This window comes from Ambystoma mexicanum, chromosome 13, assembly GCF_040938575.1.
Source record: "Ambystoma mexicanum isolate Mex_15411 chromosome 13, UKY_AmexF1_1, whole genome shotgun sequence".
Lineage (NCBI taxonomy): Eukaryota > Metazoa > Chordata > Amphibia > Caudata > Ambystomatidae > Ambystoma > Ambystoma mexicanum.
The window spans coordinates 53038721-53065947 of record NC_090938.1 but is presented as its reverse complement, the minus strand read 5'-3'; the positions used below and the strand labels follow the sequence as shown (position 1 = coordinate 53065947).

The following is a 27227-nucleotide window of genomic DNA, read 5'->3' as shown; positions in this document are numbered from 1 at the left end:
CGTGAGATACGTGGTAGATACCCACAGATCTTTCTTACACCAATCCTGACACTCCTGGAGATTCAAACCCTTCACTGACTTTTAAACCGGAAGCTATAACCAAAGCAATAGGCAGACTTCCAGGAATCAATTTCCAGCACTGCTTGGACTGAGACTTGAAGGTACAGAAGCAGCAGTGTGACAGGACTTGTTAGTCACTATGCGGCCGTCCAGGTCATGATCTGTCACCACTATGCGCCTAACTTTCATGGGAGCTGAAGTCCAAAACCTCTGGAGAGCACATAATGAGGAACCAGGAGTGCAATTAAATGTGCACTTGTGTGAAAGCAAAGATAAAACTCCAAACTATTCTCTGAATTTCCTGTCCGCTGCATTGAAGATCACAATTACAACTGGCAAAACATCTGTGGCCGGGGTCTGTAACCTGTGGTTCACCAGATGCTAAATAGTATAGCTCCCATGACCATGCTGGATAAGGCTGATAGGTGGTCCAAAACATCTGGAGAGCCAAAGATTGCAGACCTCCGATCTATGGAAACAGATGGAGAAGACGACTATGTACTGGCCGGCAGAGCGAACCGTGCAGCAAAACTGTGGCCCCGCGAGTAAGCCCTGCGCTAAATTCCATGTCAATATCACTTTCAAGTCTATGATGAGGTTACACAGGAGTCTACGGTGGTCTCTGACATTACACAGTCTTTCTTCTTTCGGGTTGCTATTTGGCATCCACCTTAGGGAAGAGTTCAAATAGCGCAGAGGTAGCGCAACTGGGCAGCGGCCCTGTATACTGTGCGATTGCCACGTATGTGGGCAACTGTGTACCACTAAGGCTTGCTCTCCTGTATCGGTCACTGTTCCACACAAGTCCTGGCCACATATGCAAGCGGAACGCGGGTATGCAGCCAATGAGCCCCTTGCAAAGCAAAAAAACAGGGCGCGGAGCTCCAAAGTGTTCATACATTGCATGTTTAATTTTTGGACCCAATCATACAGCACTGGTTTAACAGGTGACTTTTTTCTTCTTTTCTTTCATGGACTACAATAGTACAAAAGATTGCCAAAATGCAAACGGCTAAAAGTCATGTTACAAAAATCTGGGTAATTAAAAACCACACAGTACAAAGTGCCAGGAAGGACAGACAACACACGGTCCGTGCAACACGGTGGGACACAAACAAGCAGGTATGCAATTCACTGTTAAAAAGGTAGGCGGCTTAGAAACCCATTCAAAAGTGTCCCGGACATTACAGCGCTTTCCTGGAACATGTAAACATTTGCATTTATTTTTCTGTTTAAAAAAACACAACTTCATTGGCTAAAGACCAGAGCGACCCTGAACTTAAGGTTTGCTGCACTGTGTAGAACACACACTTGGAATAGCAAAGTGGACACATCTCTGCGAAATGTAGATTGTTTAGAAAGGAACCCATGTTATAAGTGAATATAGACTGTATACATATTAGCCTCATACGGTCACCTTCCCTTGCTTGGGTAGAGGGGGCAACGCCAATATTTCACCACCCAATATTACTGCACAGCTCACTGCCATCATGAAAACAATCTTACAATTTACTAAGCAGAAATTAGACTACCACCCCACCGTAGGGTTCACTCAATCACGAATTGGGAGGTCCTTGGTTTAACACCGACTTGCTTCAAAATTCTTTTTCACAAATTCATGATAAATTCAGCTCTCACTTGTCCATCCCGCAATAGAAATTCAAAACCCTTCGGACGCACTCCCCCATTCAAACCCTAGCAACACGCTTTGCACATGAAACGGCTATTCTTGCCTGATTGAATTAAACAATGTTTTGGCGTCGCTCTCAAAGGTTTGCACAGTTTATGGATTTCTTCTGCAGAGCCCAGATCCATTCTTGGAGGTAAAGCGTCTAATGACACAGGCGCCAGAGGCGGTCGAGCGTCCGGTGTCACTTTCCATGGGGTGACCCACCTGCTGGAAGCAGCGGGCGCGTATGTAGAGAAGCGCGCCTCACCTCTACAAGAAGGTTATGGACAAGCACGATTAGAAGCTAGAGTTTATCAGATGTATTTGATCCCAGGAGGAGGAATCCATTAGGTAGTCAGTCACTCTGCCCCCGCACCCATTCAACACACCTACACCACTCTCTGTCGACACCCATTTATTGCATTAACCCAGAGTAGGGACGTTCAGCCCCTGTTAGTTCACCTGATGGTGATAAGCGAAAATCAGAGCAAGTCAGCAGGAAAGCAAGGGACCGAACTGGAAAGAAGGGACGTTCATTTACTGAACACATCACAAGATCCCCTCTACTGCAGAGTGGGGCAGGCAGTAACCAACAAGGTACAGTACCTTGCCCAGCAAGCGAGTGCGTGGGGTTGCCCCACCAGAGGTTGTTGATGGGAGTGGTGCACATCCGCCTCCCTGGCCTGGGGAAGAGCGATCCATGCAGCCAGGTCCTGGCTCCTGGGCTGGGGGTGGGGAAAGCCTGCAGGCTGCTGCAGGAAGAAGGTTAAACACTAGCCTTTGGACCTGCATTATTAAATGAAACTGATGAGCCGCTGAGAAGCATCTCCACGGATTGGTCTTTTACACGGTCCGCTGCAATTCCTCGGTTACTAAGGGCAGGACAGGTGGCAATCTAGTTTTTCCATGTGCCCTCCCAGATTCCCCCCCACCTGTAGGTCTCAGGGGGAAGGTCCCCGCCATTGGTCTAGTCCCGCTCCTCAGGGCCACTGCCCCCACGAGTTTGCCATATCTCCAATGTCTTTTCTCTAGGTCCCGGTCTCCAGCTTTGACCGTGAAGGAAGTCTTCTCATGGCTTCCATTGCTGGTTCTTAGTCTTCTTACAAGACAGCAACTCAAGCAAACGATGAAGCAAACATACACACCACTACAGGGTCAAGAGCGGTAGCTGGCTGGTCCACCACCATCGTGTCATCTTGGGTTCAGTGCTGGTGCCACCGAGAAAGACCCCCCCCTGTGGTAGACACTGGCTCAATCTACTCACAGCTCATCTCAAGCCTCCCGGATGATATCCACAGATGCTTGACGTAAGGCCATTAGAAGATTTCGCTCAGAATGAAATATACATACATTAAAAACATTCCTGGCCAGACCCCGCCATAGATAATCCCCCATTGAACGGAACTGAACTGCGGCTACTTCACTTCGCTGATGTTGCCGGTTCCATCTTAGAAGAGGCTGGCTGCCATCCAGACGCACTTTCCTGAAAGCCCCAGCAATAGGAATGCATGGGTCACAGGTAGTAACCTACATTAAACTACTGCAAGGGAGCCTGGGCTGGCGGCAGGAGCATTTGAAAACGAATTCCCTTCAGTCAAAGCAATTAGCCAACACTTAGCTAGGTCAGGCCGCAGCTTGCATTCTCTCCAAAGTTGGGCCTGCAACTGAGGTTTTGGACTAAGACTCGCGTAATCCCTCACCAATGACTAGGCTGGCTAGGGCTGATGGGAATTGTAGTCCAAGACAACTGGAGAGCGAAAGGTTGGAGACCCCCCAGAAATAATCCATTATACTGGACGTACTTTCAGAAGCCTTAAAGGCGCTCAACAATGCAATTTAACATTGGCCGTGCTTTCTCAGTCCTCAACATTGGTAGATAGGGCCGACGCTGAGAGATGGTTAAGCCAAACTGCAATGCAAGGGTGGGAAGCAGCGCTGCACACACAAGCCCTCACACTGAACCCTCCTTTTTTGGCAGCGGGACGGACCATACCATGCATCTCAACTTTCCTCCTCCAATCTGAGGCTTCTATGCAACATGCCTATTTTGAAGCGTAAACTCCAAGGAACAGAAACGTCCAAATCTGGTTCACATGAAAATAGTGTTATACACAACACAAGGGTGTGGGGGGTGAGGGGGGGGACTAAACTTCCAGGCTGCACAGATTGCAAGACCCTGCAATTTAACGGAAATTACACAAAATCTCCCACCAACGGAAGAAGCAACCCCCACCAACAGAAGAAGCGACCCCCACCAACAGAAGGAGCGACCCCCACCAACAGAAGGAGCGACCCCCACCAGCTAAAGGAGCGACCCCCACCAACTAAAGGAGCGACCCCCACCAGCTAAAGGAGCGACCACCAGAAACCTTATCCAATTCTTTCCAAGGGTCCTTCCACTGAAATGCAACATCATGCTTCTTCGCCAATCCTGGGGCACAGGCTCCATAGTGGCACGCTCTGCAGCAAACATCCGTACACCCACTTTGAAGGACAGCACTTTTCGGGGTCAAGAATCTTACACAACTTATTAGTAATTAGTGAATGGTTCTCTGTGTAGAGAAACATGCCCCCCTCCCCCCCGCCTAGGTGAAGGCACTGGGGCACTAGATGGACGGGAATACACCCGGGGGCACACGTTATATGGGTGCTGGTAGGATGCCATGGCTGGTGGCATTCATGGGATCACCAGCCAAGCCACATATGTACCACCTACAACCAGAGAGCCAGAACGGGCCTACCCGGGGTGCGTCAGATTGGCAAGCTACAAAACCTTACTCTGATGTCCACCCACCGCTAACCTGGTTCACGGCCCCAAAAACACTAATGCAGCAAAGCTCTGGTGCACAGGACAGTGCCAGGATAAAATCCCATTGATGTTCGGGGAATGGAATCTTAAACCACCACCCCAACGGTCTACTAGTCAGGAATGGGGTTAATTCTGCTTGCTCCATGTGCACAAAACCATAACTCTACTTGAATAAACGCCATGGGGGTGGGGGGTGGGGGGGCACTTGAAGATACAGAGAAAGGGCCACAGATCTTGAAGGCCTGGTCTAGTGACACTGACCCATGGAGACACAGGCTCCTCCAGATAAGCATAGCTTGAAACGGTGGGGAGGAGCACAGGGTGGTGGGTGATCTGCCGGCCGCACTGTCCCCCCCCCCCACCCCACTCCCCTTGTGCGATCACGGTGTTGGATCTCTGTGTTGCAAGGCCCCTGTCTGTAGCCTTCAAAAAAGCAACAGTTAACCTAAACTGTTTAAGGCAACTCATAGCTGTCAATATGGGTGCAAAGAACTAGGTGCTAAGAGATGAAAACCACAGTACGTGTTTATCTGACAAACCACGTAGACTCGAGTCGACAAGTGTGTCGCGATTGCCACTCCAGAGTAAAGTTACTGGGGGGGGCGTGGGGGCAGGGAGGCTAAGGAATTCTGGAGGGTATTGGGCTCCTCAATGCCACAAGCACACGTGCATATAAAGACTAATCAAGAACTAGAAATACACTTTCTATCAATTTGCAATTGGGAAACTTTACAGGGGGAAAAGCACAGGGGTAGCGCCTAAGCACATTTCACTTGAAAGGGTCAGTTAAATCTCCCACCACACCCTCGGGTGGCGCTTACAATATACATTAATCTGTGGCCGCCCACCATATCAGATTGCGGGGGGAGGGGCGGGGGGGGGAGCGGGGCGGGGTGGCATAAGCTCACTGCGAGTTTATGATGGCAATGCCATTTGGCAAGACCACCCATCACAACAGCTGAGCGAGAGATTAGAGAGGGAAAAGAATAAATAAATATTAAAATGGGAAAGGTCGCCTTCCCAAGCCACCCTGCCCCACCGCCATTTTTTGGGGGCACATGGGTTCGAGCCCTTGTCATGAATGCCACACGTGATGGGAGGATGGTCGGGTTTTACTGGAAACTCGACCCATTGCAGGAAGCTGGCATCAGCGCGCTTATCCACCCTGCCCACGCCTGGCCTCCAATGCTGGTGATTGTAACCCGATCCCCACCCACTAGCGCTACAAAATGCAGACCTGGTTGAGCAGATCACGAGACCACGGTGCGTGCCAGGTTGCAACTGGAACAGATCTGGTCAAATAGCCCTTTAAAACATTTCAAGTTTATATACAAAGTTTTTTTTTTTTAAATATGTAAAATTCAATAAAACTATTGCAATTTTCAAATGCAAAATGGTCTGCTGTAGAAACCTAAATACAATTTTATGTATTTTTGCGAGTTCGTCTGGGTGAACATTAGCTAACCAGTTTGGGTAGCACGGTCCGCAGGGGGATGCTCCCGCTAGAGTCATTCATCAGGTTAGCCCGCAGTTTGTTGGCTACACCCACCACAGGAGGTAGTCTGGAGCTAATCCCTGGGAAGGAGCTGGTGTGGTTAGAAATCCGCTTCACAGAAGTTTTATCAGAACTTGGGGGCGGCTTGGGGACCCGCTTGCAGATCCAAGGATGCCGTAGTGCTTGACTTGGGCTCATCCGGGCCGAAGGGTCCCAAGTCAGGCATTCCTTGAGGAAATCAATGAAGAGCGAGTCATCGCAGCCCTTGAGGGCCGTCACCCAGTCCTTGCTCCCGGGAGAAGCCCGCATCTTCCCCCGGCGGGAGCGGCTTCCGTTGAGTGCAACCGCCCCGTTGGGGAGCGAGGTAACCGTGCAGTAGCGGGGATAGCCCTTGGAGTTGATGAAGTTCTTGGCCCGCTTGGACTGCTCCAGCAGCTTGGCGGGCGGGGCGCCCAGGAGCTCCATCATGCACGCCAGCTGATCGCCCTCATCCTCGCCCGGGAAGAGGGGGTAGCCTGTCAGGAGCTCGACTAGGATGCAGCCAAAACTCCACATGTCGATCGGCATCCCATACCTGCTCCCCAGGATCACCTCTGGCGCGCGATAGAAGCGCGACTGAATATACGTGTAGACTCTTTGGTGTTCAAAGCAACTGGATCCAAAGTCGATGACCTTGATGCCGCTGCGACCCTGCTGCTTCAAGAGGATGTTCTCGGGCTTGAGATCGCAGTGGATGATCTTATTCTTGTGAAGGGCTTCCAGGCACTGCAGGATGGAGTGGGCGAACTTGCGCACCAGCTGCAGGCTGAAGCCCTGGAACTTGTTGCGCTTGATGAGCTCGTAGAGGTTCATGCTCAGCAGCTCGAAGGTCATGCAGATGTGGTTGCGGAAGGTGAAGCTCTCCAGCATGTGGATGACGTTCATGCTCCCGGTCTTGTCCTGCTTCTTGAGGTGCTCCAGGATGCGGATCTCCTCAGCCGCCTGCCGGTGGAAGCGCTTCTCGTTGCGCACCAGCTTCAAGGCCAGGTGCTGGTGCAGCTTGTGATCGAAGACCTTGGCCACCTGTCCAAAGCTGCCCTTCCCAATGATCTTCAGGACCTCGTAGCGGTAACAGAGCTGGTCGTGCGGCACCAGGATATAGCCTCCCTGGTCGTCGTCAAAGCCTCCGTTGTTGGGGCCGCCCACAACCCCTGGTCTCTTTTTTGCATTTGGACCCACAAAGTAGACTTCTGGGAAAGCTGCGATCTCCTGCAGCTCAAAGGGTGACAGCTGATGCTTGTACTGCTTGACGGCCTGCTCGGAGGTCAGGAAGGAGGTTTTGCCGGACTTGGTGGAGCTGTCGCTGGACTTGGTGGTGCTCGAGCTGTCCAGGCTTTTCTCTTTCGTGAGTAGGGGCAGGGACTTCTCGGAGCCGTGGCCCCCCGCTGAGGGCAGGGAGCTGTTCCCTCTTCGGTGGCTGACTTCCTCGAACAACTGCTGGACTTTCACGTGCCCTGGGCCCCCATTCGGCTGCAAGTCCTTCATTGTGCCTTTGCTGCTGCTGCTGCTGCTTACCTGCACAGAAACAAAAGACACGGGCAATTAATACACATTCAGGGAGAATGGCACAGAACACAAAAGTCCTTCTGAAAACAAAGCACGTCAGCTTTCGAAAACCTACACTCAGCTCCCTGGTTTTGCTGGAACGCGGTCACACTCGCGGCAGCTTCAATGCAGTCCCTTGAACCCATGACCCATTTAGAACAATGCAGTGTGGAGGGAGGAGAAGCGTGCCCTCGCCACAGGCTTCTAATAGTGTGTATGGCCCGGTCCTACACTGGTGGTTACAGCACTTGAAATAGCGAAGGGAAGGTCACTTTGATAGAGGCCACCATTTTATTTAAAGAATGATGCATGTGGCGACACGAACCGCCTCCCACCCAGGCTCCCTTTCAACCCCCATAACAGGTGTTGGGAAGGAGGGCACGAGGGCTGTACAAGAAAACAATTCTCACGCGAATTTGAATGGAAAGAGTGAAAGCAGGACCAAAAAGGGGTGCAGAGGGTGGGCTAGCTCAGCTCCAGGTTGATATCGAGGGGAATGGGGGGGGGGGGGGGCCACTGCTGGGCCCCAGTAAGACACTGGGAAAGATAGCCCAAGAGCACAGAGCCTGCTTCAGGGATTAGCAGGCGATCGCAGACACAAGTTCACATTCTCGCCTGGCCCACTTAGTCATTCAGCCTTCCAAGAGCAAAGCAGGGCTATCATTAAGCTGGGTAAGGACATCACCTAGTACCAAAGCGCTTAGAGGCAAGAATATAAAGAGCTATGGATAACACACTTCCACTCACAGCAGCCAACATGTGCTCTATCTCTGGCGGTGTCCAAGGTGGTGCCAGGCGAGCAGATAGATACCACCAAACCTGAGGTAAGGCCAGGCGGGGATGGTGAAACAGAACCGCACACATATGATGCGCACGGAATACCGACCCACACCCCCGTCCCCCAACCAGCCTCTCTCCATCCCATCTACGCCAATGGAAACCCCAATCAATTCAGTCACCTTCTGCAGCGTGCTCAAGCTGCAGACTGGCACTCGGTGCCCGCCTTGGTAACGGAACGCCTGCCTGCCAGCGTCAAGGCGCGACTTACAAGCCAGCGCACCTTACCTTCCGGAATAGGACTGGCTGGCAAGGAGCAGGGCGCCACGTGCTGGTCTGCCTGCTGGGCGGGGCTTTGGAGAAGCCGATGGGACCCCGCCCAAGACCAGGCCAGGGGGGGTCGCTCAGTCTGCAGTGAATGAAGATGATCCTGACCCGGCAAACTCGCCGGATAAGTCCTACGTCACCACCAACAAATCACCTCCTGCATCACCACAAAGCAGCCACGACCCAAACACCACTACTTCCAAAGCAGTCACAGCCCAAACACCACAACTTCCAAAGCAGGCACGGCCCAAACACCACTACTTCCAAAGCAGGCACGACCCAAACACCAGTACTTCCAAAGCAGTCACGGCCCAAACACCACTACTTCCAAAGCAGTCACGGCCCAAACACCACTACTTCCAAAGCAGTCACAGCCCAAACACCACTACTTCCAAAGCAGTCACAGCCCAAACACCACTACTTCCAAAGCAGTCACGGCCCAAACACCACAACTTCCAAAGCAGACACGGCCCAACCACCACTATTTCCAAAGCAGTCACGACCCAAACACCACAACTTCCAAAGCAGTCACGACCAAATCACCACAACTTCCAAAGCAGTCACGACCCAAACACTACAGCTTCCAAAGCAGTCACGACCCAAACACCACAACTTCCAAAGCAGACACGGCCCAAACGCCAGTGCTTCCAAAGCAGTCACGACCCAAACGCCAGTGCTTCCAAAGCAGTCACGACCCAAACACCAGTGCTTCCAAAGCAGTCACAACCAAATCACCACAACTTCCAAAGCAGTCACGACCCAAATCACCAGAGCTTCCAAAGCAGTCACAACCAAATCACCACAACTTCCAAAGCAGTCACGACCCAAACACCAGAGCTTCCAAAGCCGTCACGACCCAAACACCACTGCTTCCAAAGCCGTCACGACCCAAACACCACTGCTTCCAAAGCAGTCACGACCCAAACACCACTGCTTCCAAAGCAGTCACGACCCAAACACCACTGCTTCCAAAGCAGTCACACACCACTGCTTCCAAAGCAGTCACGACCCAAACACCACTGCTTCTAAAGCAGTCACGACCCAAACACCGCTACTTCCAAAACAGTCACGACCCAAACGCCACAGCTTCCAAAGCAGTCACGACCCAAACGCCAGTGCTTCCAAAGCAGTCACGACCCAAACGCCAGTGCTTCCAAAGCAGTCACGACCCAAACGCCAGTGCTTCCAAAGCGTCACGATCCAAACACCACAACTTACAAAGCAGTCACGATCCAAACGCCAGTGCTTCCAAAGCAGTCACGACCCAAACACCACAACTCCCAAAGCAGTCACGATCCAAACACCACAACTTCCAGAGCAGTCGTAACCAAATCATCACAACTTCCTAAGCAGTCACGATCCAAACACCACAACTTCCAGAGCAGTCGCAACCAAATCATCACAACTTCCAAAGCAGTCACGATCCAAACACCACAACTTCCAGAGCAGTCGCAACCAAATCATCACAACTTCCAAAGCAGACACGACCTAAAACACAACTACTTCGCAGAGAAAGTCAATGCACCGGGAGGCCAGTGTACCACCAAAAGCCATGGCATCGCCAGGCTGGAAACAAAGAGCTGCTGGGGGAGGGGAGGGGGGATAACAGGAAACCGGCCTTTTCCTGCTCGCGCAGCCACCCCCTGAAACTAGCTAGCAACACAGATGAAACTACCCCCCTCCATCCTATACTTCAGAAAGAAACCTGAAGTCCCCACTCTCCAAACACCATCCTCTTACCGGCCCAGCTTCTCCGCCACCCCCTGCAACCTCCCTGGGTGCAGCAGCACTGCGTTTCCTGATGCCTAGGCTCCTGCTCAGTGGGTGAAGGCCGCTGATACCCCCTGCCCAGTGGGTGATGCCCGCTGATACCAGGAGCTGCTTTCAGCTCCTGCTCATCCAACCTTCCTTTCCATCTTGGGAAGCAAGGCCACCACTAGCCGGGGAGAACTCTGCGTGGCAAGTGATGGGCGAGAATAACCAGAAATTAATGGAAATTACATGCAATTACTCGACGAGTCATAGATTCACACCCGATGAGACGGCACGCGAGGGCAGGGCGCTTGGCCAATGACATGGCTGCGAAAGCACACATATCACACCTCTAGAGATTTTGGGGGAGCTAAAAAGTCCGAGTTCCCTTGCTAAGAGAAGGGTCTCCAGCAGCGACCCCCTCGCCCCAAGGTAAGCTGCAGCCATGAGGCAGGGCAAGCAGGAAGGATAATGCGCCTCACACATAGGGCAGACTGCGGAATGAGCCAGCGCTGGCATATGCCTCCACGCATTTCCCATCCGGAAGCGGGCAAGGGTTTCCCGACATGGAAAACGCCTGTCTCGGAGAACACGATATAGGGAAAGGGAATCAGTTACCAACCCATGGCGCTACAGCTGGCATCCCCTGATCGCCCCTGGCAGTGCTCCAATGAAGGGTCGGGTTTAAGGCAGAAATGGGGATAGCAAAGCTGGGGTGCTCCCCACCCCCTTGCAGGGCAGAGTGGCACATAAATCAGTCATCAGGTACCCCCCAGCCTACTATATTAAACTGATGCTCGAGTAGCAGCAGGGCAGAAAGGGAACAGCCAACCCTTCGCCGTGGGCACCGCAGGCATGCACAGCCTCTTCCACAAGCCAGGATCTGAGAAAGGATTCCAGGGCGCCCTCCCCCCCGCCCCCCCCCGCCCCCCTAAACGGCTGGCCCTGTACCATGAACATGACTGCGCTGGAACCCCAGCACAACCCGCCCGGTGCCACCAGATCCCAGAAAGGGACACTAGAGGGTGCCACGCCAGCCCGGTGCCCCGAGATGCAGTCACCTGCCAGGCGCTGTGCCAGGCATGCGAATGGCTCTGGAAGAGAAGGGTGGGCGGGTCTTGAGCAGGAGTCTGTCCATTCCCTTACAGCCCAGTCCGTCTGGTTCACACGCTACCCGTGCCCTTGGCTTCATTATGGCGGATACTAAGCGCCTAGAAAGTAACACCCTCCCGTGCACTCATTCCAGGAAAGCGGCCAGTCAGACCGCTGCACAGTAACCAGACAAGCTAGCGCTCTATCGCAGCCATTCTGGAAAGGGCACTTGCGGGCAACCTATACAGGCCTGCAAGGAGATGTAAACACAAGCTTATGTAGAACGCATTGACGGGTACCGGGCTCCTGCACCCACACCCACCCACCCACCCCCTCCCTGTGCTCATCCCTGATGCAGTAGAACACCCGGGAGGTCTCGCAGTCCCTGCCAGCAATGGAGACCACCCTGCAACATTTAAACTCCCAGGACTCGAAACTTAAGAGCAGGCGCACGTGCAGTACCGCAGGGCAAAGGGGCATTCCCACAGAGGGCAAGACGAATCGCAGAACAGGGCACAAGCCGGTGTGGCGGGGGGCCGGGGGAGAAAACAGGGAACCCTATGACAGGAAAAAGGGCCTGCACAGCTGCACATAGCAAACCCAGGTTTGGGGAGTAGGTAGACCCCTCACTGTGGCGGCAACCTGTGCAGTGGGCACAACACATGGAAAAGCAGTGGGTGTTAAGTAACGTCTGCGGCATCATAGATGCTATATACGGTGACGGGTCCAGCCATGGGCTCGGGGGCCTCCGGTGGGTCTCTACAGTGACGCTCTGCCGGCTGCAGGTGGGCACGGGGCGCTGCTGGCCTACAGAGGGCCGAGGACCATGCACAGGGCAGCGGTGCGATGACAGCACAGCATGAAGGGATGGCCGTCGTCTAGGAGAGAACACGCACGGTGTGAGAACCATTTTGAAGGGGGTGCTCTGCATAATCACGTAATAAGCCCCCTGTGTCCGCGAAGCGAGCATCTCTGCCAGTGCACTGCAGAGTGAATGGTGTCGCACGGGTGCTCATTAGATCGTCGTGCCCTTGCCAAAAACCTTCGGGGGAGGATCAGGTGTCCCAGGTCCTTTACACGTTCCTGCAGGCTCCGGGATTGGTCAGTTAGGGCCCTGCAATCATCCACCCAGGGGGCACGAGCTTCTGGGATCCACAAAAGACATCCCTTCCAGTCCCTGGTGCCATGATCTGCATAGAATCCTCCGCAGGGCGCAGCCGCCTAACCCGTGAAGATCAGTTCTGTTGAATTTAGTGTGCTCGCTGTCCAAAAGTTCCCTTGTGCCCTCCAAAAGGGGGATTAGCGGCATCCAAAGGGGAAATGTCAGGACCTCTTAAATCCTGGGTAGATCACTGCTTGGTAGGGATCCCAGGTCACTATCCGCTGGATCAGTCTTCAGGCTAGCTAGCCCTGGAATCCGCAGGTTCACTCGCCGGCCAATCCCTACCTTTCGGATTGCAGCTCCCAAGGCCCTCGGACCCCTTCTCCTATCGGGCCTTGGCGCTCCTGGGATTGGTTAAGTATTCTGGGTGATGCGCAGATCTCGTACTGCAGAGGGACCGGGCGGAGAACGTACAGGTAAACATGTGAACATGGATGCCCAGAAGTTATGGAGAAGTGTCCAGGCTTGGGTCTGTCCGAGTTCGATTGGCAATGAATTCCATAGCCAGGACCCAGGGTTGAAAAACGCAGCTCCCAGAGGCAGGAGCCGCTTAGGCAATGCCTCTCCTCTGTGGGAACCAAGTGAGAGGCAGGAGCTGCTTATGCGATGCCTCTCCTATGTGCGAACCAAGCGAGAGGCAGGAGCTGCTTAGGCGATGCCTCTCCTCTGTGCGAACCAAGCGAGAGGCAGGAGCTGCTTAGGCGATGCCTCTCCTCTGTGTGAACCAAGTGAGAGGCAGGAGCTGCTTAGGCGATGCCTCTCTGTGCGAACCAAGTGAGAAGCAGGAGCTGCTTTGGCGATACCTCTCCTCTGTGTGAACCAAGTGAGAGGCAGGAGCTGCTTAGGCGATGCCTCTCCTATGTGCGAACCCACCGAGAGGCAGGAGCTGCTGAGGCGATGCCTCTCCTGTGCGAACCAAGTGAGAGGCAGGAGCTGCTTAGGCGATGCCTCTCCTCTGTGTGAACCAAGTGGGAGGCAGGAGCTGCTTAGGGATGCCTCTCTGTGCGAACCAAGTGAGAGGCAGGAGCTGCTTTGGCGATACCTCTCCTCTGTGTGAACCAAGTGAGAGGCAGGAGCTGCTGAGGTCATGCCTCTCCTGTGCGAACCAAGTGAGAGGCAGGAGCTGCTTAGGCGATGCCTCTCCTCTGTGTGAACCAAGTGAGAGGCAGGAGCTGCTTAGGCGATGCCTCTCCTATGTGCGAACCCTCCGAGAGGCAGGAGCTGCTGAGGCGATGCCTCTCCTGTGAGAACCAAGTGAGAGGCAGGAGCTGCTTAGGCGATGCCTCTCCTGTGCGAGCCAAGTGAGATGCAGGAGCTGCTTAGGCGATGATCAGAGGAGCGGGATGGGCAGTAAGGAACTAGTTTAGCCATAAAATAAGCAGGGGCGTGTCCATCAAGGGGATAGAAAACGTGACACAGAACCTTGGAGGAGGTTCTTTGGTGCACTGGTGACCGATATGGAGAAACCGAGGAGAACGTCGCGGTCTGAAAAGGAACCTCACTGCAGCACTTTGCACTTTTTGCAGCTGCACAAGTTGTTTGGGCCGACCAGAATCTAGGGGGTATTAGCCACACATGCGAATAGATCTCTGCCCACCACTTGGCCAGCTTCCGTGCCAGCTGGTCCTACATACTCCCACTACTTTTCCCAGCCAAGGGGCTGTGGTGACCCCTCCCCCCAGTTCACATGTGCCACGCAGCAGCAAAGCCGCCGCATCTGTTTGCAATTCGGTTGGGGATGTCGGGAGACAAAGCATAGAGCCGCGCCAGGACCTCCACAGGAACCTGAAATAGCAGCCTGGCAGCCGAACGCGAACACAAACAGTCCGGGATGCTTCACACAATGCAGCCGCCTGCAGCCTGTGCCAGGGACGCTGCTGGCACTGCCAGCGTGGGCGAGGGCACTGGCCGCCCCTGCATCGCTCTCTTTAATCTCGATTGGGTGTCAAAAAATGCGCTGGGCACATACGTGTTCCAGCGAATTGTTTACTGGTGAACACACGAGAAGTGCCATACACTGAAGGTTAGGTAGTGTGGTGCAGAAAACAGGAGGCCTGGATTTTAATCCTGGCTCCCCCACTTGTGCGATCCTGGGCATGTATGCGAACCCCCCGCCCCCCCCCCCCAAGTGGTCTCATCTGCTCGTAATAGAAAACTGGCTGCACTGCAGCATTGGGCGCCATATACAATAAATATATATAGGCATTCCGGTTTAACTCGGCCATCATGTGCCGACAAACCCCCCCCCCCCCCAGGATGAACATGTTTGTCAGACAGACAGACAGACAGACACACACACACACACACCCGCCCCCACCCCCCATAAGGTGTAGACCGCCAGGGCCCTCGTCGCGCTATAGTTATTTAATAGTGCAAGCCACCCAAGTTCAGATACCTTAAAACCTCTGGACTGCAATAACTGGCAACAGATGACTGCATTAATTCTAAAACACACAATGCTACCTGTGGGGGGTGGGGGTGTCCTTGGTCTACACAAACCAGGTAACTGGACTATACACAAACAACAGACGTGGTATGAAGGCAATGTCTGCCTGGTGCATGAGAGGATGAGCCAGCTTCATGTGCAGGTAGGTCGCGCACGGGCCCATTAACAAGCTGAGCTATCCTCATATGCAGGTAGGTCGCACGGGCCCATTAACAAGCTGAGCTATCCTCATATGCAGGTAGGTCACGCACAAGCCCATTAACAAGCTGAGCTATCCTCATATGCAGGTAGGTCACGCACGAGCCCATTAACAAGCTGAGCTATCCTCATATGCAGGTAGGTCACGCACGGGCCCATTGACATGCTGAGCTATCCTCATATGCAGGTAGGTCACGCACGGGCCCATTAACAAGCCGAGCTATCCTCATATGCAGGTAGGTCACGCACAGGCCCATTAACAAGCTGAGCTATCCTCATATGCAGGTAGGTCACGCACAGGCCCATTGACATGCTGAGCTATCCTCATATGCAGGTGTGTGGCGCTCGGGCCCATTAACAAGCTGAGCTATCCTCGTATGCAGGTAGGTCAGGCACAGGCCCATTAACAAGCTGAGTTACCCTCATATGCAGGTAGGACACGCACGGGCCCATTAACAAGCTGAGCTACCCTCATATGCAGGTAGGTCACGCACAGGCCCATTAACAACCTGAGCTATCCTCATATGCAGGTAGGTCACGCACAGGCCTATTAACAAGCTGAGCTATCCTCATATGCAGGTAGGTCACGCACAGGCCTATTAACAAGCTGAGCTATCCTCATATGCAGGTAGGTCACGCACGGGCCCATTAACATGCTGAGCTACCCTCATGTGCAGGTAGGTCATGCACGGGCCCATTAAGATGCAGAGCTATCCTCATATGCAGGTAGGTTACGCACGGGCCCATTAACAAGCTGAGCTATCCTCATATGCAGGTAGGTCACGCACGGGTCTATTAACAATCTGAGCTATCCTCATAGGCCCGTGCGTGACCTACCTGCACATGAGGATAGCTCAGCTTGTTAATAGGCCCGTGCGTGACCTACCTGCATATTAACAAGCTGAGCTATCCTCATATGCAGGTAGGACACGCACGGGCCCATTAACAAGCTGAGCTATCCTCATATGCAGGTAGGACACGCACAGGTCCATTAACAAGCTGAGCTATCCTCATATGCAGGTAGGACACGCACGGGCCCATTAACAAGCTGAGCTATCCTCATATGCAGGTAGGTCACGCACGGGCCCTATTAACAAGCTGAGCTATCCTCATATGCAGGTAGGTCACGCACGGGCCCATTAACAAGCTGAGCTATCCTCATATTCAGGTAGGTCACGCACGGGCCTATTAACAAGCTGAGCTATCCTCATATGCAGGTAGGTCACGCACGAGCCCATTAAAAAGCTGAGCTATCCTCATAGGCCCGTGCGTGACCTACCTGCATATTTAGATAGCTTAGCTTGTTAATAGGTCTGTGCATGACCTACCTGCATATTAACAAGCTGAGCTATCCTCATATGCAGGTAGGTCGCGCACGGGCCTATTAACAATCTGAGCTATCCTCATATGCAGGTAGGTCGCGCACGGGCCTATTAACAAGCTGAGCTATCCTCATCTGCAGGTAGGTCGCGCACGGGCCCATTAACAAGCTGAGCTATCCTCATCTGCAGGTAGGTCGCGCACGGGCCCATTAACAAGCTGAGCTATCCTCATATGCAGGTAGGACGCGCACGGGCCCATTAACAAGCTGAGCTATCCTCATATGCAGGTAGGTCGCGCACGGGCCCTATTAACAAGCTGAGCTATCCTCATCTGCAGGTAGGTCGCGCACGGGCCCATTAACAAGCTGAGCTATCCTCATCTGCAGGTAGGTCGCGCACGGGCCCATTAACAAGCTGAGCTATCCTCATATGCAGGTAGGACGCGCACGGGCCCATTAACAAGCTGAGCTATCCACATATGCAGGTAGGTCGCGCACGGGCCCATTAACAAGCTGAGCTATCCTCATCTGCAGGTAGGTCGCGCACGGGCCCATTAACAAGCTGAGCTATCCTCATATGCAGGTAGGTCGCGCACGGGCCCATTAACAAGCTGAGCTATCCTCATATGCAGGTAGGTCGCGCACAGGCCCATTAACAAGCTGAGCTATCCTCATATGCAGGTAGGTCACGCACAGGCACTGAGTTCACAAATGTTCTGCTTACTTATCTAAACGTATAATGTCGCAGCCGTCACCAACTCATGAGCCCTATATGGACCTATACAGGGCATATTGACCAACATGGATGTATAGGCTTATGAACAGGCGTAGAGATTACATTAGGCAAATTCAAACACAGAACACAGTAAATGGCCTGAAACTGGGCAGACGTGCAACCGGGACCCAGGGTGGTGCAGCGCCTAAAGGAGGCTCACACGTGGCGTCTGCTGGCGGAGGAATTCGCAATATTTGGCCCTTCAGCTATTGTGGACTACAGCTACCATCAGCATTCCCAATGTAGTCGAAGGCGAAGGATCGTGGGAGTCGTAGTTGCAGTCCTATGTGCTGCCAGAATGAGCGTTACACGTTTCATCGGTCATACAGTCAGCTCAGGCACATCTGGAATTAGCAGCTGTACATGGTACCCTTTAGCTCGGTGAATACTACAGATAAACAGCTGCAATAGAGGAAAGAGTCCAAGTAGCCTCCCCCCTCCCCGCCCCCCACCCGTAAGACTGGCAGCATGCCAGGGCAGATTAAGCGGGATCTCCGACACAGGACGCCATGCGACTGACTCGGTCCCAGCCCCAGCGGCCCTTTGGAGGCACCCGTCAGTCTGCCACACCTATTATGTCTGGTGTATAGCCCAGTCAGTATAGGCCGCGCCCCCAGCGTGCTCCAGTTACACCAGACTCGGGGACACGAGGTGCCCTCTCCAAGTTGGGCAGGGATGACGCCCTCAGCTGGATCCGATTATCCACAGCACAGAGCCCCCCGCCCCCCTTCCCACTGTTCTAGGGTGCCAAACACCTGGGCCTGTGCTCACAGAGAGGCAGCAGAACAAAAGCCGAGGAGCACAAAGACATCAAAGCGGGAGGGCGGCTTTGAAGGGACACTGCGGTCCCCAAAGTGGGTGAATCAGAAGGGGGGCATCCGAGGGCCAAAGGGGAACACTCAACAAAAAGCACACGCTCCTCATTCGGGTGGGGCAGGAGCCGAGGGTGCGATGCACCACAGGACATTACCCTTCCATCACGCTCGGCCCCAGGAACCCTGAAGCAGCCCCAGGAACTCATCTATAAGAGGAGCAGACCCCCCCCACCTCTTCCCCCTCCCCAGCAGGCGCGGCGCTGCTTCCACGGCGCCACCTGACTCTGAGATGGCTCCAGTGAATTAGACAACGTTTAGGTCGGGCGACGCTTTGGAAGGACCTGCAAACACTAGGATGCGATGACAGTAAGACCAGGGCCATTTTAAGCACTTTTGGGGCCTGGGGCGGAGACACCCGTGGGGGCTCCCCCCTCCACCGAACAAAAGGAATTAAGGGGTCTGATTATCTGGTCACACCCCCTGATTGCAATCACCACTCATAGCTTGATATGCTGCCTCGCAAAATAAGCATAGGTACTCCTTTTCAGTCCCATTAGCCTCTTCTTTCTCCCTGTAATCAGAATGATAAAGAAGTTAACATTTCAAGGACATTAGTAGTCCAAGATAAGGGCACTTGCGATGTAGCATGGGGACAGGACACTTCATCATTAGCAGTCCACGACAAGGGCACTTGCCATGTAGCATGGGGACAGGACACTTCATCATTAGCAGTCCACGACAAGGGCACTTGCGATGTAGCATAGGGACAGGACACTTCATCATTAGCAGTCCACGACAAGGGTACTTGCCATGTAGCATAGGGACAGGACACTTCATCATTAGCAGTCCACGACAAGGGCACTTGCCATGTAGCATGGGGACAGGACACTTCATCATTAGCAGTCCACGACAAGGGCACTTGCGATGTAGCATAGGGACAGGACACTTCATCATTAGCAGTCCACGACAAGGGTACTTGCCATGTAGCATAGGGACAGGACACTTCATCATTAGCAGTCCACGGTACTTGCCATGTAGCATGGGGACAGGACACTTCATCATTAGCAGTCCACGACAAGGGCACTTGCCATGTAGCATGGGGACAGGACACTTCATCATTAGCAGTCCACGACAAGGGCACTTGCCATGTAGCATGGGGACAGGACACTTCATCATTAGCAGTCCACGACAAGGGCACTTGCCATGTAGCATGGGGACAGGACACTTCATCATTAGCAGTCCACGACAAGGGCACTTGCCATGTAGCATGGGGACAGGACACTTCATCATTAGCAGTCCACGACAAGGGCACTTGCCATGTAGCATGGGGACAGGACACTTCATCATTAGCAGTCCACGACAAGGGCACTTGCCATGTAGCATGGGGACAGGACACTTCATCATTAGCAGTCCACGACAAGGGCACTTGCCATGTAGCATGGGGACAGGACACTTCATCATTAGCAGTCCACGACAAGGGCACTTGCCATGTAGCATGGGGACAGGACACTTCATCATTAGCAGTCCACGACAAGGGCACTTGCCATGTAGCATGGGGACAGGACACTTCATCATTAGCAGTCCACGACAAGGGCACTTGCCATGTAGCATGGGGACAGGACACTTCATCATTAGCAGTCCACGACAAGGGCACTTGCCATGTAGCATGGGGACAGGACACTTCATCATTAGCAGTCCACGACAAGGGCACTTGCCATGTAGCATGGGGACAGGAAACTTCATCATTAGCAGTCCACGACAAGGGCACTTGCCATGTAGCATGGGGACAGGACACTTCATCATTAGCAGTCCACGACAAGGGCACTTGCCATGTAGCATGGGGACAGGACACTTCATCATTAGCAGTCCACGACAAGGGCACTTGCCATGTAGCATGGGGACAGGACACTTCATCATTAGCAGTCCACGACAAGGGCACTTGCCATGTAGCATGGGGACAGGACACTTCATCATTAGCAGTCCACGACAAGGGCACTTGCCATGTAGCATGGGGACAGGACACTTCATCATTAGCAGTCCACGACAAGGGCACCTGCCATGTAGCATGGGGACAGGACACTTCATCATTAGCAGTCCACGACAAGGGCACTTGCCATGTAGCATAGGGACAGGACACTTCATCATTAGCAGTCCACGACAAGGGTACTTGCCATGTAGCATAGGGACAGGACACTTCATCATTAGCAGTCCACGGTACTTGCCATGTAGCATGGGGACAGGACACTTCATCATTAGCAGTCCACGACAAGGGCACTTGCCATGTAGCATGGGGACAGGACACTTCATCATTAGCAGTCCACGACAAGGGCACTTGCCATGTAGCATGGGGACAGGACACTTCATCATTAGCAGTCCACGACAAGGGCACTTGCGATGTAGCATAGGGACAGGACACTTCATCATTAGCAGTCCACGACAAGGGCACTTGCCATGTAGCATGGGGACAGGACACTTCATCATTAGCAGTCCACGACAAGGGCACTTGCGATGTAGCATAGGGACAGGACACTTCATCATTAGCGGTCCACGACAAGGGCACTTGCCATGTAGCATAGGGACAGGACACTTCATCATTAGCGGTCCACGACAAGGGCACTTGCCATGTAGCATGGGGACAGGACACTTCATCATTAGCAGTCCACGACAAGGGCACTTGCCATGTAGCATGGGGACAGGACACTTCATCATTAGCAGTCCACGACAAGGGCACTTGCCATGTAGCATGGGGACAGGACACTTCATCATTAGCAGTCCACGACAAGGGCACTTGCGATGTAGCATAGGGACAGGACACTTCATCATTAGCAGTCCACGACAAGGGCACTTGCCATGTAGCATGGGGACAGGACACTTCATCATTAGCAGTCCACGACAAGGGCACTTGCCATGTAGCATGGGGACAGGACACTTCATCATTAGCAGTCCACGACAAGGGCACTTGCGATGTAGCATAGGGACAGGACACTTCATCATTAGCAGTCCACGACAAGGGCACTTGCCATGTAGCATAGGGACAGGACACTTCATCATTAGCAGTCCACGACAAGGGCACTTGCCATGTAGCATGGGGACAGGACACTTCATCATTAGCAGTCCACGACAAGGGCACTTGCCATGTAGCATGGGGACAGGACACTTCATCATTAGCAGTCCACGACAAGGGCACTTGCCATGTAGCATGGGGACAGGACACTTCATCATTAGCAGTCCACGACAAGGGCACTTGCGATGTAGCATAGGGACAGGACACTTCATCATTAGCAGTCCACGACAAGGGCACTTGCCATGTAGCATAGGGACAGGACACTTCATCATTAGCAGTCCACGACAAGGGCACTTGCCATGTAGCATGGGGACAGGACACTTCATCATTAGCAGTCCACGACAAGGGCACTTGCGATGTAGCATGGGGACAGGACACTTCATCATTAGCAGTCCACGACAAGGGCACTTGCGATGTAGCATGGGGACAGGACACTTCATCATTAGCAGTCCACGACAAGGGCACTTGCCATGTAGCATAGGGACAGGACACTTCATCATTAGCGGTCCACGACAAGGGCACTTGCGATGTAGCATAGGGACAGGACACTTCATCATTAGCAGTCCACGACAAGGGCACTTGCCATGTAGCATGGGGACAGGACACTTCATCATTAGCAGTCCACGACAAGGGCACTTGCCATGTAGCATGGGGACAGGACACTTCATCATTAGCAGTCCACGACAAGGGCACTTGCCATGTAGCATGGGGACAGGACACTTCATCATTAGCAGTCCACGACAAGGGCACTTGCGATGTAGCATGGGGACAGGACACTTCATCATTAGCAGTCCACGACAAGGGCACTTGCCATGTAGCATAGGGACAGGACACTTCATCATTAGCGGTCCACGACAAGGGCACTTGCGATGTAGCATAGGGACAGGACACTTCATCATTAGCAGTCCACGACAAGGGCACTTGCCATGTAGCATGGGGACAGGACACTTCATCATTAGCGGTCCACGACAAGGGCACTTGCGATGTAGCATAGGGACAGGACACTTCATCATTAGCAGTCCACGACAAGGGCACTTGCCATGTAGCATGGGGACAGGACACTTCATCATTAGCAGTCCACGACAAGGGCACTTGCCATGTAGCATAGGGACAGGACACTTCATCATTAGCAGTCCACGACAAGGGCACTTGCCATGTAGCATGGGGACAGGACACTTCATCATTAGCAGTCCACGACAAGGGCACTTGCGATGTAGCATAGGGACAGGACACTTCATCATTAGCAGTCCACGACAAGGGCACTTGCCATGTAGCATGGGGACAGGACACTTCATCATTAGCAGTCCACGACAAGGGCACTTGCCATGTAGCATGGGGACAGGACACTTCATCATTAGCAGTCCACGACAAGGGCACTTGCCATGTAGCATAGGGACAGGACACTTCATCATTAGCAGTCCACGACAAGGGCACTTGCCATGTAGCATAGGGACAGGACACTTCATCATTAGCAGTCCACGACAAGGGCACTTGCCATGTAGCATAGGGACAGGACACTTCATCATTAGCGGTCCACGACAAGGGCACTTGCCATGTAGCATAGGGACAGGAAACTTCATCATTAGCAGTCCACGACAAGGGCACTTGCCATGTAGCATGGGGACAGGACACTTCATCATTAGCAGTCCACGACAAGGGCACTTGCCATGTAGCATGGGGACAGGACACTTCATCATTAGCAGTCCACGACAAGGGTACTTGCCATGTAGCATAGGGACAGGACACTTCATCATTAGCAGTCCACGACAAGGGCACTTGCCATGTAGCATGGGGACAGGACACTTCATCATTAGCAGTCCACAACAAGGGCACTTGCCATGTAGCATGGGGACAGGACACTTCATCATTAGCAGTCCACGACAAGGGCACTTGCCATGTAGCATAGGGACAGGACACTTCATCATTAGCAGTCCACGACAAGGGCACTTGCCATGTAGCATGGGGACAGGACACTTCATCATTAGCAGTCCACGACAAGGGCACTTGCCATGTAGCATGGGGACAGGACACTTCATCATTAGCAGTCCACGACAAGGGCACTTGCCATGTAGCATGGGGACAGGACACTTCATCATTAGCAGTCCACGACAAGGGCACTTGCCATGTAGCATGGGGACAGGACACTTCATCATTAGCGGTCCACGACAAGGGCACTTGCCATGTAGCATGGGGACAGGACACTTCATCATTAGCAGTCCACAACAAGGGCACTTGCCATGTAGCATGGGGACAGGACACTTCATCATTAGCGGTCCACGGTACTTGCCATGTAGCATGGGGACAGGACACTTCATCATTAGCGGTCCACGACAAGGGCACTTGCCATGTAGCATAGGGACAGGACACTTCATCATTACCAGCCACGAGAAGGGTACTTGCCATGTAGCATGGGGACAGGACACTTCATCATTAGCAGTCCACGACAAGGGCACTTGCCATGTAGCATAGGGACAGGACACTTCATCATTAGCAGTCCACGACAAGGGCACTTGCCATGTAGCATAGGGACAGGACACTTCATCATTAGCAGTCCACGACAAGGGCACTTGCCATGTAGCATAGGGACAGGACACTTCATCATTACCAGCCACGAGAAGGGTACTTGCCATGTAGCATGGGGACAGGACACTTCATCATTAGCAGTCCACGACAAGGGCACTTGCCATGTAGCATAGGGACAGGACACTTCATCATTAGCAGTCCACGACAAGGGCACTTGCCATGTAGCATAGGGACAGGACACTTCATCATTAGCAGTCCACGACAAGGGCACTTGCCATGTAGCATAGGGACAGGACACTTCATCATTAGCAGTCCACGACAAGGGCACTTGCGATGTAGCATAGGGACAGGACACTTCATCATTAGCAGTCCACGACAAGGGCACTTGCCATGTAGCATAGGGACAGGACACTTCATCATTAGCAGTCCACGACAAGGGCACTTGCGATGTAGCATAGGGACAGGACACTTTTCATCATTACCAGCCACGAGAAAGGTATACTGGCCATTGTAGGAGTGCAGGACACAGATCATATGAAAAAGGTACACATAATCCAGAATAGACAACTCAGATTAGCCGCCTCGCAGAATGCAAACGTGCTTAAGCATGGATACAGGAGACCAATTGGAAGCAAGATAGATAGTGAATGAAGATTAGAAGCATCTATGAAGGTGTCTGAGACTGAGATTAGAAGGCCATATTTTTCAAGTAGTGTTCTGATTGGAGAGCCAAGAAACAAGTGGTTGTGGTGTGTAGTATATAAATACTCTTTAATATTATAGGGGAAGTAACCGTGTAGCAATTGGAAAAATGTTTGAGGCTTTTTTGAATGCCATACCCTGAGAATGAAATCACTCTGAAGGTTGACTTTTTTAAAAGGCGATGGGACTGGTCATTTTGACATATTAGGCAATATGAGAGGAAATGAGAGGAGGATCACACATGGGTTGGGCGGGGATGCTGGGATTCATTTTCTTTTCCATTTCTTACCATGAACTAAAACAATCCAATTTTATGGAAGTAACATGGAAAGTACACAAATCGCATAACCCAACATGACGGTTTTAAAAACCATTTTATAGAAGTTTATATGCAAAATGATAAGGATTATGGCTTCATTGTCTCCATCATCGAGGGAAGTATTAAAGTACCAGCAGACTAATTGATGTGATCTTAAAATATGTTATCTGGGTTTCTCTTTTGTATTTTAAAGCTTTAAATATGCATAAAAACACAGGCGTGTGAAATTATTATTAAACGTGCAGATAAACCTTTGAATTGTACAACAAAGTACACCGTTTTTGTGTCAAATGAGCAGACCTTAAAATATGCTTGCCAGAGGCCTGCGATATCTAGCCGCTTTCTTCGGTGTAGAACCCGTCCCACTCAAATGCCCTATTTAAAAAGAAAGATCAGGTAATGGGCTAAACCATGGCACCCGCATGGTAGAAGGCAAACCTTTTTTCACAGAAGACAGCACAGTACTGTTAGTGATATAAGATGATTTGTCCAGGATGACTGCATCATCTGCTAACAAAGCCAGGACACAAGAATTAATGCCTTGGTTTCACAGTCTTGAATATGGGTACCACCTCTCCAGACTAACACTTTATGCTCATCATTAGGGGGGGCTGCCTAGGTTTTACAACCACCCGTCAGAAGAAACAGATTTCTGATTTCTAGACAGTCACCATAATGATGCTTTCTGATTTTATAGCAACTGTTATCTTGTGCAGGCAGATACATTGCCGGTAATAGCACCTGTTGTGCTAAAAAATAAAAGTACATATACATGCAGGATTATCGACTTCTGACACAGGAAAGGCTGAGTAGGTCTTGCTGGAATTGTGTTTTTGTAATCTTGCATATGAACACAGGTCTGAGCAACAAGTGCTTAACACACTGAGCTATCTTCTGTACCATTGCAGCTCTCAAATATATCAATATGCACTTCAACTTTGGATGTTGCACATGATTAAGAGGGTCCCCACAGAAAGGCGAGAATGCTACAGGTGGTCTGCTATAGTGAATGCACAAACTATGCACACTACAGTGAACACAAAGCATTAGAGGATGAATTAATCAGAACAGAATGGTCTTGTCAACAAAAGACAGGCAATAGGTTTAGCTCCAACAGCATGCCATCATATATTCCAACGTGTGCCATTTATGTTTGGTCAACAATGGAAACGGACTTCAAAAGATCAGGTAGCCTTGTGCCCCCCCCCTCCAAAGTGGGGGCCCGGGGCACGTGCCCCTTTTGCCCTCCCATAAAGAGGTCTCTGAGTAAGACAGCTCAGTGGGTCAATAACCAGCTAGCTGTCGAGTCCGAGGCCTCACTAGCTCATCACTACATACTGTGAAGCCTAAAGTGGCATGGTGAATTTAAGCTTAGGAGATGGTGGTCCGGTTCTGGGACTTGTAACCCTGCACCCCCCCGCCCCCACACATCATTATCCAAATCCAGGACTACAAGCCCCAGCATGCAAAGGGGAAAACAGCACTTGCAGCCCCTGAATGCACTGGGCATGTATGGGTGGACGTACAGTGGCGCGATCTCACGAACAGAGCGGGTGCATTTTGAGGCGCTTTAACCGCCTAGCTACCAACCTGCCTTGCGAGTGCTGCGACTTCAGAGAGCCAGGGCTAGGCGCTATTGGGACCAGGAGGCGGCGTCACGCTGCCGTGGCTACAGCACACAGTCGGGAACACTTTGTTCCCACACTGCGCGGTCTGCCGAGGGCTGTCTCTTCAGGAAGATGGCCCGCGTCCAGCACTACAAGCCCGCAAAAAATGCTCGCTTCTGTCCAAAAACAAATCTTAAATAACACGAGAACAATGTGTATCCGACGAGGCCAGCGGATGACCACAGCAGGGGTGCAGGCTCTGGCAGATTCTCCAAGCAATGGGCAACTGGGCGGTCGCTATGAAGAGCAAGATGGCTCCCACTATTAAACCCGCGGACAAAAAGATCTTGCACCCTCATCTCCTGGATGGGCAAGATGAATTCCTCTTCCAGTGCGGAGGCCTTCCAGCGCTCCCTCCAGGGCGAGGGGAGAGCAGGGGGCCTCCCTGGGCGAGGGGAGAGCAGGAGGCCTTCCGGTGCTTCCTCCTGGGCGAGGGGAGAGCAGGAGGCCCTCCATCGCTCCCTCCAGGGCGAGGGGAGAGCAGGAGGCCTTCCGGTGCTTCCTCCTGGGCGAGAGGAGCGGCAGGAGGCCTTCCGGTGCTTCCTCCTGGGCGAGAGGAGCGGCAGGAGGCCTTCCGGTGCTCCCTCCTGAGCGAGGGGAGAGCAGGAGGCCTTCCAGCGCTCCCCCCTGGGCGAGGGGAGAGCATGAGACCTTCCAGTGCTCCCTCCTG

The 27227-nt window shown here is 52.6% G+C and overlaps 1 protein-coding gene across 4 annotated transcripts in view; it reads right to left on the bottom strand.

Annotated features, from left to right (window-relative positions):
* Positions 1–950: 950 nt before the first annotated feature.
* The window catches only part of DYRK3 (dual specificity tyrosine phosphorylation regulated kinase 3), a 78286-nt gene continuing 52009 nt past the window's right edge, over positions 951–27227 (bottom strand). For all 4 annotated transcript variants that reach the window (XM_069633186.1, XM_069633187.1, XM_069633189.1 and 1 more), the window contains exon 3: positions 951–7587. In XM_069633186.1, coding sequence (XP_069489287.1) covers positions 5995–7587 — 1593 coding nt within the window. In that variant the 3' untranslated portion in view covers positions 951–5994. The remainder of the gene's footprint in view (positions 7588–27227) is intronic.